We start from the raw sequence: 21,270 nt of genomic DNA, 5'->3' as shown, positions 1-21,270 counted from the left end.
CATTTGTGGTACGGAACCTTAAAAACTGACTGCTAACTTTTAATCACAGTTAGTAGCTCAATGGGGCCGATTCTCTTGTACACAATCTCTTAACTAAACTAAATTAACAGGTCTAAATCTAGTGCTATCCTTTTCCGCAAGCAACATTATGAAAGGGATAGCAATAGATTTAGACGTGCCATTTTAGTTTAGTTTAGGGATTGTGTACTACGGAGTTAGCCACATTGGCTCAAAAGCGATATATTAAGATCGATATTTGAACCGATTAAGCAGAGGTTAAAAACACTCTCAAAATTAATGTTACCGTTTATCATATTAGTGTATCATTGTTCGCCACATTCGGCGCTTGTTACGATTTGACTCTACCTAATTGGTAACGACAGGGTGTCTCTTAAGTAGTCTTAAGGGTTCCGCACCCAAAGAGTGCCAGCGAGACCCTAAAACTAAGCCTCTGTTGTCCGTCGCGTGAATGTGAGTTTTGAATCTCCCATGGGAACTCTTTGGTTTTCAGGGAAAAAAATTAGCCCATTTCCGTCCCCGGGATGTCCACTGCTAACTTTGAACCAAATTTCAATAAAAACCCGTGTAACGGATGGGTCGCGAGAAGCTAGCAGACAGACAGATACACTTTTGCATTTATAATATTAAGTATGGATTACAGATTAATTTTATTTGGTGAGTGAAAAAACGGCTTTTGTCTATATAAAACTGATTTTAACATATTATAGCTGATGCCCGCGACTTCGTCTGCGTGGAATTAGGTTTTTTGAAAATCCCGTGGGAACAGTTTTATTTTCCGGGATAAAAAGGTAGCCTATGTCACTCTGCAGGTCTTTATCTATACCCGTGCAAAAAATCACGTCAATCCGTTGCACCGTTGCGACGTGATTGAAGGACAAACCAACAAGCCAACAAACCAATAAACCAACAAACAAACACACTTTCGCATTTATAATAAGGGTACTGATCAGTGGCGAAATGTCCATATAACACGATTCCCATCGGCTTCCCTTTCAGAATTGGCATATAGCGTAAGTACTTAGGTACTACTAGTACTTAGTGACATAAATGTAGGCCAAAGCCCAAATGCATGCAACGTACTGTGTACGAAATTTATTTGCCTAAAAATTTATAATAACATCAAATAAAATCTATGCTATGCATCAAGTCATAGTTATAAACAAGCTAATATAATAGTATAGTAAACTCGCAAACAACCCGGTAAACATCGGGTTATGCCTTAGCGCTTTCTTAGCATTCCATCTCTTTCATTTCCCTAGGAAGCGAACAACGTCTGTCTTGCTTTACGGACGAGAACCACCAATTTAATTTGGCCCGGTAGCAAATACGAATTTGTAGCTCTGACAGGTCAGACAAATTAGACATGAATAAGCCGCTGCATGCCGGGTTACTGTATTACACCTCCAAATTAAAAATTGTATTCACAGTACTGTTTCAACAGGTACATACTACTATTTTGTATTTTGTAGGGCGCTTTGATACATATTTTGTTTACGTGAAGGTGAAGCATCATGCGCGCTTGATTTTAAAGTTTGTGATTATGTTATTTTGATATACTTAAGTATAATAAATTGGGGTTAGTGACTAATAATTCTAATAAGTGTAAGTTAATATTGATTTAGTTTCAGTTTGGTAATTCAACATAAGAAATGGCATTAAATTCACATAATTAAGTAGATGTTTAGATTTTAGCTCATTTCGTAAAAAAGAACAGGCATATTCCTTTCGAATACAAATGACTGTTCTGGCCTTGTTTTCTATTTATTACATTTGTTTTTGTGTGTTAGCGATTGTGTTTGAATCTCTTTGATTATTATCTTTTAATTTAAAGACTAAAATGGTTAGGTATACTTAGTTTTTGATTTGGTTTGGGTTAAGTGTGTATTTAATAAAGCAAGCAAGCACAGATGTGTCTCACAGCAACATAAAAAGGCTTTTTTCAAAGTCACAAAGATTTTGAAAATACCAGTGCTTTTACAAAATAAATGGTGAATCGGTGACGGTGGTGTGGAGCTGATATTTTTTTAGGTAAGAACATTTTGTTTTGTTGCTCCGGCTTCCCTTTTTTAGATTTTCACCCCTCGCCACTGGTACTGATGTATCATTGTTGTCCACATTAGGCGCTTGTTACGAATTGACTCTACCTAATTGGTAACGACAGGGTATACCTTTTACTTGGTAATTGGTAAATCGCGCCATAACACTAATATGCCTTTTACTTTAGTTTGTGGCGGTTACCACAATAGAAACTAGATGGCGCTGTTCAATCGATGACGTAGTCCCGAACAAATGTACCGCCGATAGTAATCGCACTAACGGAGTTTTCTGCAATCTGGACTATAATATATAGAAGTTTCAAGACATAACCGTCGGCCCAGCTGGCGCTACCGAGCACAACCAACCGCTCGGTGGGAGATCTCCCCTTTGGTACGGTCGAGCCTGCACACCGCTCCTATACAAGTTAATCGCATTATACGTTAATAGGGTCTTGGACTGTAGTAATAAAATGATGTGATTTTTAGGGTTCCGTACCTCAAAAGGAAAAACGGAACCTTTATAGGATCACTATTTGTTGTTTGTCTGTCGGTCTGTCAAGAAACCTACAAGGTACTTCCCGTTGACCTAGAATCATGAAATTTGGCAGGTAGGTAGGTCTTATAGCTGACATTCGGAGAAAAATCTGAAAACCGTGAATTTGTGGTTACATCGCACAAAAAATAAAATAAAATAACTATATCAAGTGGGGTATCATATGAAAGGTCTTCACCTGTTCATTCTAAAACAGATTTTTATATATTTTTATGTATCATAATTTTTGAATTATCGTGCAAAATGTCGAAAAAATACGACTGTAGTACGGAACCCTCGTTGCGCGAGCCTGACTCGCACTTGGCCGGTTTTTCAAGCATAAATCATCCCTTATAACGTTTTACTCTGCGACTGTACGCATTGTGAAGTTATGATTGTCTATTTTAGGTTCGCGCGGCCAATCGCCGTTATCTAGAAAATGGATACCTACTTGCCTTAGTACCTACTACCACGGTAATATTATCATACAGTATTCCAACGTCATACAAACGGACGAAACGCGAGTACCTATGCGCCTCGATCTCGGGATGTGCTCGGGACCCTGCCAGTCGCGACTGTGCCGCAGTGACGAACGGATGGTGTTTTGTTTTTTAATAACCGCGCGATTTTTTCACTAAAATAAGTTCAAGTAAGTACATATTTAGTACTAGCTGATGCCCGCGACTTCGTACGCGTGGATTTAGGTTTTTAAAAATCCCGTGGGAACTCATAAATTTTCCGGGATGAAAAGTAGCCTATGTCCTTCCCCGTGATATAAGCTAACTCTGTACCAAATTTCATCAAAATCGGTTGAACGGTTGGGCCGTGAAAAGCTAGCAGACAGACAGACAGACAGACACACTTTCGCATTTATAATATTAGTAAGGATGACGAGTAAGAAATATTGTGCTGTTTTTGGTTGCATGAATTCTTCAATATAGATAAGTTTTTTTAAATTACCTGGAAAGGCGGGCAGCCCTATCGCATGTTTACGTTGCGCTGCTGTAGGTATTTATTTCAAAGATACGGCCGAGTTACAATACTGTATGATAACATTACCGTGCTACTACCTCCCTGCCTATAGCTCGCTCCACTTTCCACTTCTCATCTATGGATAAGGCAATATCTTATTGTTCACAGAACCACTCCAAACTTGTAATCGATTACTATTTTATATTAACATACTTGTACCTACTTAATATTACTAAATTATTAACAAAGAAGAAACTAATTGACATTATAACAAACTTAATTAATTAGTGCGATCAATAAATAAAAATAATTTCGATTCAAAATGAATGCCCTATATAATTACGTGATAAAATCTATTATAAAATAATGAAACACGTAGTTTGCATGTAATTGTATAATAATTATATATTTAGCATGTATGTATTGTTAATGTACCTAACTTTGCAATGCCCTAACGGGGCTTCATGTAACCATGAAAGCAAATGAATAAATAAATCAAAATCATCATAATATTTACTAGTTCTTGAAGGCAGTACAGTACGCGGCAGAAAGTAATGTACATTACTTTCTGCCGCCTTTGACCTTGTACCTGCGCAGTAGGCGATTAATGGCTAGAGCATACATAATGACCAGAAGAGGTGGAGGAGGTATCTGTTTTTAACGGACTTCCAAAAAGGAGGTGGTTCTCAATTCGGCCCGTTTTTTTTAAAATGTATGTAGGTACATCGATTTTTTTCACTGATTCATTTCCTCGTAATCGAAGTGAAAAGTAGAGTGTAGAATTCGGGGAAAACCATCCATACAGTACGCGGCAGAAAGTAATGTACATCGACCTTTGGAAGGAGATAGCAGATTTGTAGAGCGTTGTCTCTGTCACTCATACCCTGCTATCTCCTTCTAAAGGTCGATGTACATTACTTTCTGCAGCGTACTGTACCTACCTATAAGGTACACTTACTTCCCATTGACACAAAATCATGAAACAATGTGCCTTACTAGCTGATGCCCGCGACTTCGTCCTCGTGGATACTTAGAGGACTTGTAAAAAAAGGCCGAGGCTTCGACTTCACTGGCAGGCGTCAAATGTTCCTAGTTCCTACATTTGACGCATATGAATCACCTATTTTTCTTTGATTTCACGTCACCCAATAATATATTTGACATATCGTCGATTCAGGATTAAACCGAGAGTTCCCTCCACAAGGTTCTCTCACTCTAGTTCACTCTGCTTTCATTTTTAGAATATGGGTAGTGATTACGCATTTCTAGCGACACAATAGGATCTTATCACTTTTGACTTTGATTTAATGCTGATTACTTACTATACAGGGTGTGACCAGAACGCTAGCGAAAACTTAGCGTTATTGTTATACTACCTGAACACAATCCAATACCAATAACCATTTGTCACATTTTGTAGTTTTTGTGATGTAGTATCTTCAAACCCGCAATGTATAGCGTGAAAAACTCGGGTCAGTACCCCGCCTGCGACGCAGCATTGATTCCGAGTGGCCTATTTATGCAACGTTCGTAGACCTGTAGCGTCATTCAGATGTTTTATCTAAATATATAAAAGGAGAAGGTGACTGACTGGCTGACTGACTGATCTCTCAACGCACAGCTCAAACTGCTGGACGGATCGAGCTGAAATTTGGCATGCAGATAGCTATTATGACGTAGGCGTTCGCTAAAAAAGGATTTTTAAGATTACAACCCTTAAGGGGGTGAAATAGGGGGTTGAAATTTCTGTATTAGCTCGGTGAGCGATTAACATAATCTAGTTTGCAATATATCGTAAACTTTTACGAAATTATAGGGTTTTTTAATATATTTTTTTGCGTTTTTTTTTGTTATATCATATCAGTAATTATCAGGACCATCACCTGCCTTCGTTTCGCGTTCTGGTGACACCCTGTATTTGATCACTTTATATGTTGGAAGTCATGGGCACGTCATGGGCGCAAGAGATAACGTTATCTGATAACGAAAAGCTCATTAGGATCACCGATTATGACGTAAGCGCAAATTAAATCGTCTATGATAACTGTTGCTATTACCTTCTATGAAGCTGTGATAGCCTAGTGGTTAGGACGTCCGCCTTCTAATCGGAGGTTGGGGATTCGATCCCGGGCACGCACCTCTTAACTATTCGGAGTTATGTGCGTTTTAATTAATTAAATATCACTTGCTTTAACGGTGAAGGAAAACATCGTGAGGAAACCTGCATGCCTGAGAGTTCTCCATAATGTTCTCAAGGGTGTGTGAAGTCTACCAATCCGCACATGGCCAGCGTGGTAGACTATGGCCAAAACCCTTCTGACTCTGAGAGGAGACCCGTGCTCTGTAGTGAGCCGGCGATGGGTTGATCACGATGATTACCTTCTATGAGTAATACTAAATACTAGTGATGTAACGAATATTCGCATTCGCAGTCGCGGATATTCGCATATTTTTGCATATTCGCATTCCGCGAAATTACTGCGAATGCACATTAGCCTAGTATTAGATCTAGCCACAGCCAACAGTTGTCAATGACAGTCCTAGGCTTCACCAATCAAATCCTGCAGTTGGTTCACGCACTCGTCGAGTCACTCGAGTCCGACACGACACGACACGACACGACACGACACGGGGCCGGGGGTCTACAGTACCCGTAGTACAAGATTTTACGTCTCACCAAACCAAACCAAATTCGAGAGTCGAAATACTTCCGCGTTACAGTAAACTGGATGTTAAATTGCCTTGTTTTAAAGCTCAAGTTTGTCTACACTTCTACAGCCAGCGCTCCAAGCGGACACATTGCGAAATTAAAATCAGTGGTTTGAATATTTGACTTCAATTCAAGGCTGTTTAGGTCCATTTTACTGTAACGCGGAAGTATTTCGACTCTCGAATTTGGTTTCGTTTGGTGAGACGTAAAATCTTGTCTGTGCTTTAGCGAGCGCTTTCCGAATGTGGAGACACTTGTCGGACGCTGTAGTTCTAGATGGTCGGGCTTCAGACCTTCGCTGCCACTGCGTGGGACATTGGTATGGGACACGACTATCGTCTCGTGTGTTTTACGAATATACGTAGTGTCTATACGCTACAATTGGCCGTCCTGACCTCGTCTCCCACATGGAATCTTTTACACTATTATACATCGATACAATTTTTCACGATTTTGGAACCAAATAAATCAGTGCCACCTCTCAGATACTAATGAACGACCCGTTCGAAATCCAGACGATCACTGAGGTTGCATTGGTGCATAAGCACCAATGAGTCGGTGCCATTTTGTTTGTTCAATAACCCTGTCCATACGAAGTAATATATAAGTATATTAACATGTTTTTGTGAGTGTGATATTGAGTTGTGAGATTTTAGTATGCACTTATACATACACATTTTAGTATGAATCTTAGCACACAGACACACATACACACAAGCACACTCTCAGATATGAACACACACATACACACAGACAAACAGTTAAAACACTCACCTATACTAATTAAAAAATACTAACAAATTACTAATAATAAGTAGGTAATGTTAGATGTAAAAAGTATATATATATACTGTTTTTAAAAAAAAAATTGTAAATAATTTAGTTCAAGATAAGGAATAATAAAGGCTTTTTTATTTTTATTTATTTATTTATATTAACACTAGCTTATGCTCGCGACTTCGTCCGCGTGGACTACACAAATTTCAAGCCCCTATTTCACCCCCTTAGGGGTAGCATTTTCAAAAATCCTTCCTTAGCGGATGCCTACGTCACAATAGCTATCTGCATGCCAAATTTCAGCCCAATCCGTCCAGTAGTTTGAGCTATGCGTTGATAGATCAGTCAGTCAATCAGTCAGTCAGTCACCGTTTCCTTTTATATATTAACATGTTGTATTGTTTGTATTTCAGTATGGCAGCGATGAGTTCGGGCACGACTCGCCGAGCCGGTACGCGTCGCCCAAGGGCGCGGGCAACAGCGCCGGCTACCAGGAGCCCTACTACGGCGGCGAGTGGGCGGCCGGCTACTACCAGCCGCCGCCGCCGCCGCCCTACCACCACGACCCTTACGCCACGTCGCCAGGTGAGCGATTAGCTTTACTTTTCAATAGAACTTACAGATTTCAGATATCGGATGTCAAACGTCATCCTCAAATCAAATCAAATTATTTATTGCTTATTTGGGTTTACAATGGTTCTTAGTCATACATTGTGGTAAGTAAAGCCAAATACCTTATATACTAAGGCATGCAATATTATGTTAGAATTATTTTACGTAATATTTAATTATTATTTTAAATTTGCTTATTTTACAAAAAAAAAAAAATTAAAAAAAAATGTATAAATTTTTATTACCTCTTAGCCCTTTTACCCTAATTTAAGCTTCAATAGCTCAACCGGTAAAGGAGTGGACTGAAATTCGAAAGGTCGACGGTTCAAACCCCGCCCGTTGCACTATTGTCGTACCTACTCCTAGCACAAGCCTGACTCTTAGTTGGAGAGGAAAGGGGAATATTAGTCATTTAACATGGCTAATATTCTTTTAAAAAAATGAAATAAAAAAATTTACAGATATGTCTTCAGCACCTCTGCTGCAGTGGCGTGCAACTCATAGAGGCATAAAAGCGCTGCTTACCCAAGAAATAGTTAACTCGGTTGAAATTGCTTAATGCTCATTATTCTTTGACTGGCTTACCTAACTACTGCTTACCCTGGCTTTAAACCCTATGCACGCCACTGCTCTGCTGCCATGGTATCATCTTCATTTAACCCGCGACGTCCATTACCATTTACCAAACTTCCTTGCCCTTTTCCTTTCGATTTTCTGGAAAAAAAGTAGCCTATATTCGTCCCCAGGATGCAAGCTATGTCTGTACCAAACGATGTTACCCGCAACTTCGTTCACGTAGATTTAGGCTGGGCCGACGGTTGTGTCTTGAAACTTCTATACATAGTGCAGATTGCAGAAAACTCTGTTAGTGCGAGTACTGTCGGCGGTACATTTGTTCAACACTACGTCATGAAACGTTATCGATTGAATTGCGCCATCTAGTTTCATATTGTTCATCATACCCATGGTGCCATCTAGCAGATTACTTGTGAATTGCTTGCTTCTTGGCTTTTGTCTTGCGTGATTATTTGATCGACTGCTTGAAACGCTTGAACTGCTTGCAACTGTGGCGACCTCCACAAGATTCAAACAGATCGATAGTTCTTGAGCTTTACCGGCGTTGATAATACCCCTGTGCACAACGACGAGCCCACAGCCTACAGTACGGGCGCCCTGGACCCAACACAAAACCGAGACCTCGAGGCCCTAAGCCAAGAAGGCAGGCCTTAGCCGACAACGGCTTAAAGGACGTTACCGGGGAAGCGTTCTTCCCCGCGCCACACCCGGGCAAGGAGGCCATGCCTCGAGGCCCGTACCCCCGTTTTGGCCTAGGTCAAACAGAGAAGACCCCGCTGCTACACCCCGGGCAAGGAGGCCATGCCTCGAGGCCCGTACCCCCGTTTTGGCCTAGGTCAAACAGAGAAGACCCCGCTGCTACACCCCGGGCAAGGAGGCCATGCCTCGAGGCCCGTACCCCCGTTTTGGCCTAGGTCAAACAGAGAAGACCCCGCTGCTACACCCCGGGCAAGGAGGCCATGCCTCGAGGCCCGTACCCCCGTTTTGGCCTAGGTCAAACAGAGAAGACCCCGCTGCTACACCCCGGGCAAGGAGGCCATGCCTCGAGGCCCGTACCCCCGTTTTGGCCTAGGTCAAACAGAGAAGACCCCGCTGCTACACCCCGGGCAAGGAGGCCATGCCTCGAGGCCCGTACCCCCGTTTTGGCCTAGGTCAAACGGAGAAGACCCCGCTGCTGATAGTTCTTGAAAGGAACATGCCGAGTGTTTGGATAGTATCTAACAGTTTATCTGATATTTTCCAGGTATAGCGGGTGCGCCGGCAGCGGACAGCGGCGCGGCGGGCGGGGCGGAGCTCCCCCTGCCGCCCATGTCCTCGTTCCGGGCGGCGGCGCCGGTGCACTCGCCCAGCGACCCCATGATCGTCGCCAAGCCCCCCATGCAGCCTGTGAGTTGACGCTTTACCGTATTACTGAACTTTCAATTGCTCACAAGATGGTATCGTTGCTTTTCTAGAGTTCCGTACCTCAAAAGGAAAAACGGAACCCTTATAGGATCACTTTGTTGTCTATCTGTCAAGAAAACCTACAGGGTACATCCCGTTGACCTAGAATCATGAAATTTGGTAGGTATGTAGGTCTTATAGCACAAGTAAAGGAACAAATCCGAAAACCGTGAGTTTTGTGGTTACATCACAAAAAAAAATTTAAAATGTGTTTATGAACAAAATAATATTATTTTCAAAGTAAGATAACTAGACCAAGTGGGGTATCATATGAAAGGGCTTTACCTGTACATTCTAAAGCAGACTTGTATTTATTTTTATACATTATAGTTTTTGATTTATCGTGCTAAATGTCGAAAAAAAACCCGAGTACGGAACCTTTGGTGCATGAGTCTGACTCGCACTTGGCCGGTTTTTGTTTCTTTCTCGTTGTGTAAGATCGTTTATCCCGATGGTTGCAGATGTACGCGGGCGCGGCAAGCACCCCGGGCGCGGGCGGCGAGGCGGGCAGCCTGTCCTCGTACGGCTCGTCCCCCTCCACGCCGGTGCACTCCCCCCCGCCGCTGCACGCGCGCCTCTACCCCCCGCTCAAGCACTCGCCGCACCACGCGCACCACCAGCACCACAACGGACAGGTCGGTGCGCTGAACATAACACTTTTTTATGTACAGTCAATTCTTGAAATTGATCTTTAGGGATGTTTTATGCCAACACGTGGCGGGTGCGGCGTGTTTCAGATCACATTTTAAACTAGCATCTTCTATATATATAAAAGGAAAAGGTGACTGACTGACTGACTGACTGACTGACTGACTGATCTATCAACGTACAGCTCAAACTACTGGACGGATCGGGCTGAAATTTGGCATGCAGATAGCTATTATGACGTAGGCATCCGCTAAGAAAGGATTTTTGAAAATTCAACTCCTAAGGGGGTGAAATAGGGTTTTGAAATTTTGTAGTCCACGCGGACGAAGTCGCGAGCATAAGCTAGTATAATATAAAAATCTATTTATCTATCACTAAATGTGTTGCTGATCGCAAATCTCGAGAACAGCTGAACCGATTTCGCTAATTCTTTTTTTATAATATTCCTTGAAGTACGAGGATGGTTCTTACGGAGAGAAAAATTTAAAAAATTTGAATCGACTGTTAGGCGGAACGAAGCTCGCCGGCAGCTAGTAATATTATTTTATTTTATATTTTGTTTATTTGAAAGTAATCAACAGCGTAAATACATAATTATTATTTAAATTTAAATCTAGATATAACAGAAGGCCAAAAGAGATTACTAAAAATTATAATTAAAACTTAATATAATTAACAGAATAGATTTAGAATAAATGTAGGTATATACAATAATCAAATTACAACAGTGTGTGTGTATGCTTGTGTGTGTGTGTGTGTGTGTGTGAAGCTATAAAGGTAATTTTTTTAAAAATATAAAACTATAATTTCCAGCAAGCGAACTGGGTGTCAACAGGCGTTTCGTCGCCCCCTTCAGCGGCGACCCCCCACGCGCCGCTCCCGGGCCCCGTCATACCCAACGGTCACCAGCACGTCGTGTTCCCACCTGTCATGGTAACTATTCACCACATATAGCGCGTCCACTCTGAGAACGCACTCGCCATTTTTGTTTTATGTGTCAAGTAGCTGATGCCCCCGACTTCGTACGCGTGGATTTAGGTTTTTAAAAATCCTATAGGAACTTCCTTCCCCGGGTTGCAAGCTACCTCTGTACCAAATTTCGTCAAAATCGGTTGAACGGTTGAGCCGTGCAAAGCTAGCAGACAGACACACTTTCGCATTTATAATATTAGTATGGATTAGGATTGACAAGCCAGAAGTACTTACTATAGTTCGTACAAAATGACTCCTCGCGCGCCATTTTAACTCTATGGGCCTTTGTGCACTCATCCGTATTCGGTTCGTATCCGTGATTCTTCGAACTGGCCGTCGTACAAATACGTACATTCGATTCGTATTTTTTTCACGGATCCGTCAAATCACCGATGAATGCACAAAAGCTCTATTGGTCAGTTACCGTCATGTCAAAAGTGCGGTTCACCTTTAACTTAAGAAATAAAATCGTACTTTTTATATGAAGTTTGACACAAAAAGTTAAAATGGCGCGTGAGGAGTTAAATATTACGCGTTATGTGTATAGTCCTATTTAATTTATTTAAGGGTAAACCGTACTTTTGTCATGACAGTTGACACATAGAGCAAATATGGCGAGTGCGTTCACATTTATACATTTATACTCGTACATTTACAACAACTGGGTTTAACCAACCCTTGTCAAAAGGTTTAAAATCTCATTAAATAACTAAATCGTATTTTAAAATATTTTCGCATATTATTTTGACTTTTTGGCATGTCCCCCCTCGCATGGATGTAACTAACTTTACTGTGAAAACCAACCCCCCAATTGTGTAAGAAAAATGTATTCATCGTTATCGTAAACAAATTCTGCCCTTTGATTGGCTGTGCAAAAATGTAAACAGCGAATCAACCAATCAAAGGGCAGAATTTTTTGACGATTACCGTAACGATGAATACGTTTTTTCTTACACAACCGGAGGGTAGTTTCAATATTTGAATCATTAAATTGACTGTTTTGGTTTATTTTTGTAAAATTGATGCTGGCATATAAAGCCTTGAGTATAAGTTTTTTCTTTTTGATGTTGTGTTTTAAATAATTTTGGTTAAAAAAAGAAAAAATGGTGTGACAATTTTTTTTGTCTAGTAAAATAAAACGAGATTTTTTTAAAGTTTGTAGAGGAAAAAATTGCCCTGTCACACCGATTTTTCTTTTTATTGTGTTTATGTTGTTTTTTTTTGTGTTTTTTAATAGCGAGCGTGGAGCTAATAGCCGTTTGATTGTATATTTTTTTTGTAAATAAAAAGTAGCTGATTGCCATAATCTTTGTAATTTGTAGTTAGAGATTAGTTAGAAAAATCATGCTATTCTTTATTTGATGTTTTTTTACTAAATTTAAGAAAAAAAAATCAAGCATAATATTTGACCGATTGAAGCGATAATTATTTATTATAAAATTTCTTCCTCCCATGTTAACGTGTTTTATTGTGGTAATAATTACATTAATACCTACCTAGCTTTTGATAATATAAATTCCTCCACCATCTTTTTTTTTTTTTTAAGTATATAAATTTTGTTACCTCATTTTGGTACAGAAATAATACCATTGCTCCTATAATATCAATTGCTCCTATAATATAATAATATCTTTTGGAGGGAATCCAAAAGATATTGAAAATGTGAGTTTAACAATGTAAGAAAAGTGAAAATTTGAGTTCAACAATGTAAACAATAGTGAAAATTTGAGTTTAACAATGCCAAAACAAGTGGAAAACGAGTATTGCCTACTTCTACGTTCCTATTTTAACTGTGAAACCCTAAAAAAGTGGAAAACCCCCTTTCCCCCGTTCAATGATCGTCGGCTAGCTAGCTCCGGAGCTTGCGTGGTAACGGTAACCCATGCCCAGGGCGCGCCGGCCGAGCAGAGACAACTAGACGAGGCCATGGTCTTCCTTCGCGAGCATTCCGACGTCGGGGTGAGTGTCTTGAGTCCCATTTGACAGGTGGAGGCTTTCAGACATGCCTAAGTGAATAGGCAAGCTTGCTCTATCTTAGGCTGCATCATCACTTGCCAGTAAGTCTGATTGGAGCCAAGCGCTGGTCTATAAAAAGTACCACTAGATGCCGTTCCAGGCCGTGGGCGACTCCATATTCGCCCACACAAATTCCCTGCTACGCTCGCGGCATCTCTAGAAGTTGTGAGTAGGTCAAGTCTTTCACTCGTCAAACTATTTACCATAGGGGGAGTTCCAGATACAGATGATGGTGGGAGACTTCGGCTGTATCTTATGAAGTCACCACAACAGCTCGCAGAGAAATAGAGAACAGGTAAAATTGCGGTCAAAGTCATATTATATGCTTTCCATAAAAAAACACAGTACTATAACTAAATCACGGGTTGTTTTTCATGCGTCTACTACAATGTGACCATAATGCTCTACAGTACCCGGCAGAAAATATTTGTACATTGACCTTTAGAAAGAGATGACGGTTTCGTAGAGCGTTGTCTCTGTCATTGACACTGACAAAACGTCACATAGGTAAGAGTGACAGAGACAACGCTCTACGGAGCCGAAATCTCTTTCTAAATGTCCATATACAATATTTCTTGCCGGCTACTGTACACAGTCACTAAAGTAACAAGTTTGAATTTATTGCTATCCCTTTCATAATGCTCCGTGCAGAAAAAGAAAGCACTAGATTAAGACCTGTTTATTTAGTTTAGAGATTGTGTAAAAAGCAATCGCATACAATGGACGGCTACGTTTAAGTGCGGAAAAGAAACCCAGGAAGAAAGAAGAAAAAAGAATTAGTCGCACCTATATAAGGGTCCCTGTCCGCTGAAGTGGAGCGGAGCGAAGATGTGTATATTGACCAATCAGAGTTTTGTCAGATGACGGAATAAAATAATCTCGTTATTTACCGACAAACTGATTGGTCTGCTCAACATCTCCGCTCCGCTCCGCTTCAGTGGACAGGCACCCTAATATATAGTCCGCGACAGGTCGAGATGGCGATCGGGGAAGAAACGCCCCGCATACCCCGCGCTAGCACGGTACGGGCGAGTGCGGGTGACGTGCGGGTGTGCCGTCTCTCCGCCTCATAGCCCGACCTGTCGCGTACTGTACTTGTTGCTTTCCCGTGCCCTTTTAATCGTGCCCTTTGACGACCTCCCTGGCGCAGTGGTGAGCGCTGTGGTCTTAATAGTGGGAGGTCCCGGGTTCGATTCCTGGCAGGGGTTTGGAATTTTATAATTTCTAAATTTCTGGTCTGGTCTGGTGGGAGGCTTCGGCCGTGGCTAGTTACCACCTTACTGGCAAAGCCGTGCCGCCAAGCGATTTAGCGTTTCGGTACGATGCCGTGTAGAAACCAAAGGGGTATGGGTTTAATAAAAACTGCCATACCCCTTCCAAGTTAGCCCGCTATCATCTTAGACTGCATCATCACTTACCACCAGGTGAGATTGCAGTCAAGGGCTAACTTGTATCTGAATAAAAAAAAATAAAAAAAAATGCATGGTGACAGCTGATATCCTGATGCAGTGCTGCTCGACGGTGCATCCTCGAAGGTACTGTCCAGTTAGTTTTATCAGCGCATGGTAAGGAGTTCTAGTGTGAGGCATGCATAAGCTTTCCCCCCTTTTTTTGCTTATTAATTTATTATTGTTAGTCTTTCCTTATAACAATGTAAAGCTAATTTTGCGATAAATAGTGACATATTATTGAGAAAATTTGTATTTTCAAATAAATGAAAAATCGATTTTATTGTAGCCAAAAACTATTTACTGTAGCTAAAAATTATAAACTGTAACACTTAGTCTTAATATTTTAAAGCTGTTAAAATATACTATAGAAACTACCCTCCATTAATTAAAATTTCTTTACGTGATCTCTAAGTGATCTTGTAAAGTGGTGATAATAAAAAGAATACCTACCAGACTGAGTTTGTTGTGCGCTCTTCGCAGACCTGGGCGCGTTTGGAACCCTCGTAGCTTTAGTTTTAAGTACGTATTAATTATCACCACTATATCATCTTACAAATAAAAATTTTGACCATCAGGAAGCGTAAAATTTTACCTATTCTGAATAAATAAAATAAATAAATATATAAATAAATGTTTTATCTTTTTTATTTATTTAACACAACAGTCCCTTACACAATCGACTGTCACCGACAGTGTGCAATTAATATTTAGCTTGAAATTAATATTAACATTTATAATAAAAATCGAAAACTTTAGTCACTTAATTATACTCGTATATAATGACAAACAGTACAATTTCAAATTACTCAGTCAAATTATACAATATTATAGATTACTAGATTATAGATACATTAGAATTTGAGTTTGAGTTTAATTATTTTCGTAAATATATATATATATATATATATATATATATATATATATATATATATATATATATATTTTAGAATATTAGCCATTTTTTAAATGACTAATATTCCCCTTTCCTCTCCAATTAAGCGTCAAGCTTGTGCTAGGAGTAGGTACGACAATAGTGCAACGGGCGGGGTTTGAACCGTCGACCTTTCGGTTTTCAGTCCACTCCTATACCGGTTGAGCTATTGAGGCTAAATATGTTTCAAACAAGCGGTTTTTAATGAAAGTGTCAGTAACGCCCCTTCTCCGGCAGGGTGCGCGGATGGAGGAGCGGTTGGACGACGCCATCAACGTCCTCCGCAACCACGCAGAAGCGCCGGAGCTGTACCCTCAGGATGTACATCATCCGCACCAGCCTCCACCAGGTAAGCATTTTTGAAGTGAAGATTTCTTTAGTACTATAAACATACCGACATAGCTCACCGGGTTGCGAAGCTGAAGTGGCAATGGTCAGGGCACATAGTTCGTACAACCGATACGCGTTGGGGTCCCAAGGTGCTAGAATGGCGACCTCGCACCGGAAGACGCAGCGTTGGAAGACCCCCCACTAGGTGGACGGACGACATCAGACGAGTCGCAGGGAGCCGCTGGATGGCGGCGGCGCAAGACCGTGGCGTGTGGAAGTCCCTACAAGAGACCTATGTCCAGCTGTGGATGTCTATTGGTTGATGATGATGATTTTTTTATTTTATTTTATTTAATAGGAAGCCAACGGTATACAAAGAAAACTAATTATGACGACTTATATAAACTTAGGACTATCAATGTATACTCACTTACAGGCTAACTCAACTTGCTTAACTAGAACTTCTAAATAGTAAAACTTAAACTAAGACATTCTTTGCGTACCTAAAATCTATAACAATTAAATTAATTACTAAATAAGTTAAAACTACGATGATTCTTACAACTAACAATAAAAACTACAATTAAGACTAACAATAGTTTGAATATAGAATAGTAATTTTCTTGTATTTCTTTTTTCTGTGTTTTTATAAATTGTATCTTATCAGTTAGTTAGTGCATTTATTTATTTAAGAATTGTTGTGTACACATATTAAGGGTTACCGCTTAGATCTTAATCTATTGTTTTTTATTTTTATTTGGACCATTTATAGCAGAAACCTGTTTTGTGTGCCTTTATAATAAAATAAAATAAAATAAAAATAGTACCTACCCTACAATTTCAAAATTTCAAAATGTCAAAATGATGATAAACATACCTTAGTTTTATTATCGAAGTTTGCTCTAAGAAAAATCATGAGTGCTCGAAGCAAAAAGCTATATATATGCAAGCATTTGGTAATGTAACACAAGGTTAGATTTAGGTTCTCTGTAGTTAGCTAGTTGTTTTTTTTAGTCGTAGTTTACTTAATTATTATTGCATTGAGTTCTGTTAAACACTAATTATTCATTATTGTAATTGTAACTTCACTACGTGTCTTTTTGTAATTTCCCTCTATTTATTATTGTTATTGTATTTTTTGTATCAACCAATTTGTTAAGCAAATGTTGTGTTTACTTGTAAATGGCCACTACATTTAGTAAGTAACATTTTTTGAATAAGTTTTATTTTTAACTAGCTGATGCCCGCGACTTCGTACGCGTGGATTTAGGTTTTTAAAAACCCAGGTGGGAACTCTTAAATTTTCCGGGATAAAAAGTAGCCTATGTCCTTCCCCGGGTTGCAAGCTACCTCTGTACCAAATTTCGTCACAATCGGTTGAACGGTTGAGCCGTGAAAAGCTAGCAGACAGACAGACACACTTCCGCATTTATAATATTAGTATGGATTTTCTTTAAAGTGTAGGTAAAATTGTGTAAAACTTATAAAAGATAATGTGAATGTTCTGTTTGTCAGTGAGTCGCGTGGGCGTGGCGGGCCCTCTGCCGCACCTGCAGTCGGAGCCGCCCGTCAAAATGGAGAGACATCTGCTGCCCAACACCAGTGAGACAAATCTTCTTCTATAAGTTTAGTTTTCTTGGAGTGCAAACCGACATAAGATCCTGCCGAACCTTAATGTTAGAAACGCCGAGTCATAAAACGAAATTCTATGGCAACTCATTCACTGTGCGAGCTGTTGAACTTTGGAATGCACTACCATTGACCATACGGAAATCAAAGTCACTAGACTCCTTTAAAACTGCAGTGAAGAATCATTATCTTACAAACTGAAGACGACAATCATATTTGTTTCTCTTTAAGTACGATTATGGAGTATATATTAGTCTATTTTATTAGTATATTGGTATTATACATATTATTTAATACATGTATTAGTGGTTTATGTATTAGTATGTATCAGTTATTTGAATGTATGTTTATTAGTATATTACACACCACCTGCAATCTAATTTTCCTTATACTTTCCAATCTTCAAGGTTGCCTGGTAGAGATCGCTAATTAGCGATAAGGCCGCCTTTTGTATCTTCCTTCTGTCTGTGTTTTTTATTCTTTAATGTAATCCTTCTTGTGGTTGTGCAAATAAAGTGTATTTATTATTATTATTATTATAAATACATAAAAGGAAACTTATATATATAATCTGTTCCGGCTTTACTCACGTGTCTAGTCGACGTTAGCTCGACTAGTTTCGAACCCATCCGGGGTCCTTCTTCAAGGGAGTCAGTTCGCACACGCGCCGCGATTGAGTTTAAACGTTAAAAAGGACACTTCTTCTCTAAATATATAGGAAGGGAAGGGAAGGGAGGAAGCTAATTTGCTAATTTGCTAATTTGCTAATTTGAAAAAAATTGCTAGCTATCTTCAAAAACCGTGTCATGAAGCACTGGTACTGATTCTGAGCACAACCTAATTTAAGAGTATTCACATACTCTTCTTACTAATGTAATATGAAAAGGACAGACGCAGTTTGACAGTTTTAAATTTTATTTTTAGATGGTAAAACCATGGTGTTTATATTTGTAGCGTGCACTAAAATTTAGAGTCTTTAAATGTAACATTCATGTTATGACCCTTTTTAGCATTTTTAAAAAGAAAACGATGCAGATACTCTAAATTTAGTTCAGAGAAAGACAACGGAATCGGTGCCACTATCTGTCACTGTGAATTTAGATTATCTAACTAAATACATTTATGTATAAATGGAAAAGGTGACTGACTGACTGATCTATCAACGCACAGCTCAAACTACAAGACGTATCGTGCTGAAATTTGGCATGCAGATAGCTATTGTGACTTAGACGTCCGCTAAGAAAGGATTTTAAAAATTCAAACCCTAAGCACCAAGGTCACTGACATAGCCCAAACTATTAGCAAGCTGAAGTGGCAGTGGGCAGGTCATGCCTGTCGTAGAGGCGATGGCCGTTGGAGCCGGAAACTCCTTGAGTGCACGATGGACCGACGATATAAAGTGGCTGGTAGTGGTGGCGCTCTTTAGGGAAGGCCTTTGTCCAACAGTGGACGTCCACAGGCTGATGACGATGAGACCCTCATAATGTACAATTTTTTCCAGAAAAACGCAAAGAGCCTCCGGACTCAGGGCTGGACTCGAAGCCGTCGTCGTCGGGGTCGGCGGACGCGCTCGCCAAGGGGCCCGGCTCCAAGCGCTCGCGACGGTAGTGAGTACCTTCGCTGATTTCTACCATTTTTTCCAAAAAATTTAAAACGTACGTCCGGTGCTTAGTAAAAATAATTATATCGCGCGAACAATCTAAAAAAAAATTGTTTAGAAATATGTCAATTTTCACTACAATGTGTTTTTGATAAGAACATATTATTATGTGTTTTAAATAGCTTTTCTATTTACTTAATTAACAAAAAATTACGTCGCAGAATTGAGTATACTATAAACATAATATTATACTTGACTGTACAGTGAACCATACTAATATTATAAATGCGAAAGTGTGTCTGTCTGTCTTTCTGTCTGTCTGTCTGCTAGCCTTTCACGGCCCATCCGTTCATCCGATTTTGACGAAATTTAGTGTAGAGATAGCTTGGATCCCGGGGAAGGACATAGGCTACTTTTTATCCCGGAGTTCCCGCGGGATTTTGAAAAACGTAAATGCACGCGGAAGAAGTCGCGGGCATCAGCTAGTAATGAATAAACATGAAAATAGGGCCTAAAACTAGTTTATGGGGCTAGAATTCATTATTAACGAGGATAATGTAAAAAAAATAGAATTTTCGTTATTTTTAACATAATTAATTATTAACGTCACCCTGTACGGAAGGCGATTAATGACGTCACAAGGCGTAAAATACAATTTTTTTTAATTTTTTTAATATAAAAATATTTTGCAAATCGGTCCAGAAACTTCAAAATAATCGGTGAACATACATTAAAAAAAAACGAGCTGAATTGAGAACCACCTCCTTTTTGGAAGTCGGTTAAAATTGGAAAATATTTGTCGGTTATAGATTGTGACGTCATTAATCACCTTCCGTACAGCGTGACGTTCACGTTAAAAATAAATAACTATTAATAAGTAAAGTAATTTGTTCACTTATTAAAAGTGGTAGTACCCTGTACACCGCCATCACGATATGGTCCATCGTACCAGTACGAACTGGTACGTCGGACCCTATTTGTGTACTTGTCGTATACTAACGTGCGTGTGATGCGGCTGCGGTGGGTACAGCTGCTCCTCGGCCGACGAGGACGACCTCGACCCCGACGCCAAGGCGGCGCGCGAGAGAGAGCGGCGCCAGGCCAACAACGTGCGAGAGAGGTAGCTATACACACGACACCGAACAACACTCGACAACACTACACAACATTACACAACACTCGAACCTGACGCCAAAGCGGCGCGTGAGAGAGAACAGCGCCAGGCCAACAACGTGCGAGAGAGGTAGCTATACACACGACACCGAACAACACTCGACAACACTACACAACATTACACAACACTCGAACCTGACGCCAAAGCGGCGCGTGAGAGAGAACAGCGCCAGGCCAACAACGTGCGGGAGTGGTAGCTATACACACGACACCGAACAACACTCGACAACACTACACAACATTACACAACACTCGAACCTGACGCCAAAGCGGCGCGTGAGAGAGAACGGCGCCAGGCCAACAACGTGCGAGAGAGGTAGCTATACACACGACACCGAACAACACTCGACAACACTACACAACATTACACAACACTCGAACCTGACGCCAAAGCGGCGCGTGAGAGAGAACGGCGCCAGGCCAACAACGTGCGAGAGAGGTAGCTATACACACGACAACGAACAACACTCGACAACACTACACAACATTACACAACACTCGAACCTGACGCCAAAGCGGCGCGTGAGAGAGAACAGCGCCAGGCCAACAACGTGCGAGAGAGGTAGCTATACACACGACACCGAACAACACTCGACAACACTACACAACATTACACAACACTCGAACCTGACGCCAAAGCGGCGCGTGAGAGAGAACAGCGCCAGGCCAACAACGTGCGAGAGAGGTAGCTATACACACGACACCGAACAACACTCGACAACACTACACAACATTACACAACACTCGAACCTGACGCCAAAGCGGCGCGTGAGAGAGAACGGCGCCAGGCCAACAACGTGCGGGAGAGGTAGCTATACACACGACAACGAACAACACTCGA

General features: G+C 40.5%; 1 protein-coding gene across 8 annotated transcripts in view; it reads left to right on the top strand.

The window, feature by feature from the left end:
- The window catches only part of da (transcription factor daughterless), a 124,049-nt gene that overhangs the window by 94,944 nt on the left and 7,835 nt on the right, over nt 1-21,270 (top strand). For 3 of the 8 annotated variants that reach the window (XM_069507954.1, XM_069507955.1, XM_069507951.1), the window contains 9 exons: nt 7,462-7,633; nt 9,480-9,622; nt 10,141-10,314; nt 11,141-11,260; nt 13,190-13,258; nt 15,935-16,046; nt 17,543-17,629; nt 19,158-19,263; nt 20,278-20,376. In XM_069507954.1, coding sequence (XP_069364055.1) covers nt 7,462-7,633; nt 9,480-9,622; nt 10,141-10,314; nt 11,141-11,260; nt 13,190-13,258; nt 15,935-16,046; nt 17,543-17,629; nt 19,158-19,263; nt 20,278-20,376 — 1,082 coding nt within the window. The remainder of the gene's footprint in view (nt 1-7,461; nt 7,634-9,479; nt 9,623-10,140; nt 10,315-11,140; nt 11,261-13,189; nt 13,259-15,934; nt 16,047-17,542; nt 17,630-19,157; nt 19,264-20,277; nt 20,377-21,270) is intronic. The other 5 variants (XM_069507958.1, XM_069507952.1, XM_069507953.1 and 2 more) reach the window with 4 other exon arrangements.

This window comes from Maniola hyperantus, chromosome 27, assembly GCF_902806685.2.
Source record: "Maniola hyperantus chromosome 27, iAphHyp1.2, whole genome shotgun sequence".
In the NCBI taxonomy this organism is placed as follows: Eukaryota; Metazoa; Arthropoda; class Insecta; order Lepidoptera; family Nymphalidae; genus Maniola; species Maniola hyperantus.
The sequence above is the reverse complement of the archived record's forward strand: the minus strand, read 5'-3'. Positions and strand labels throughout refer to the sequence as shown.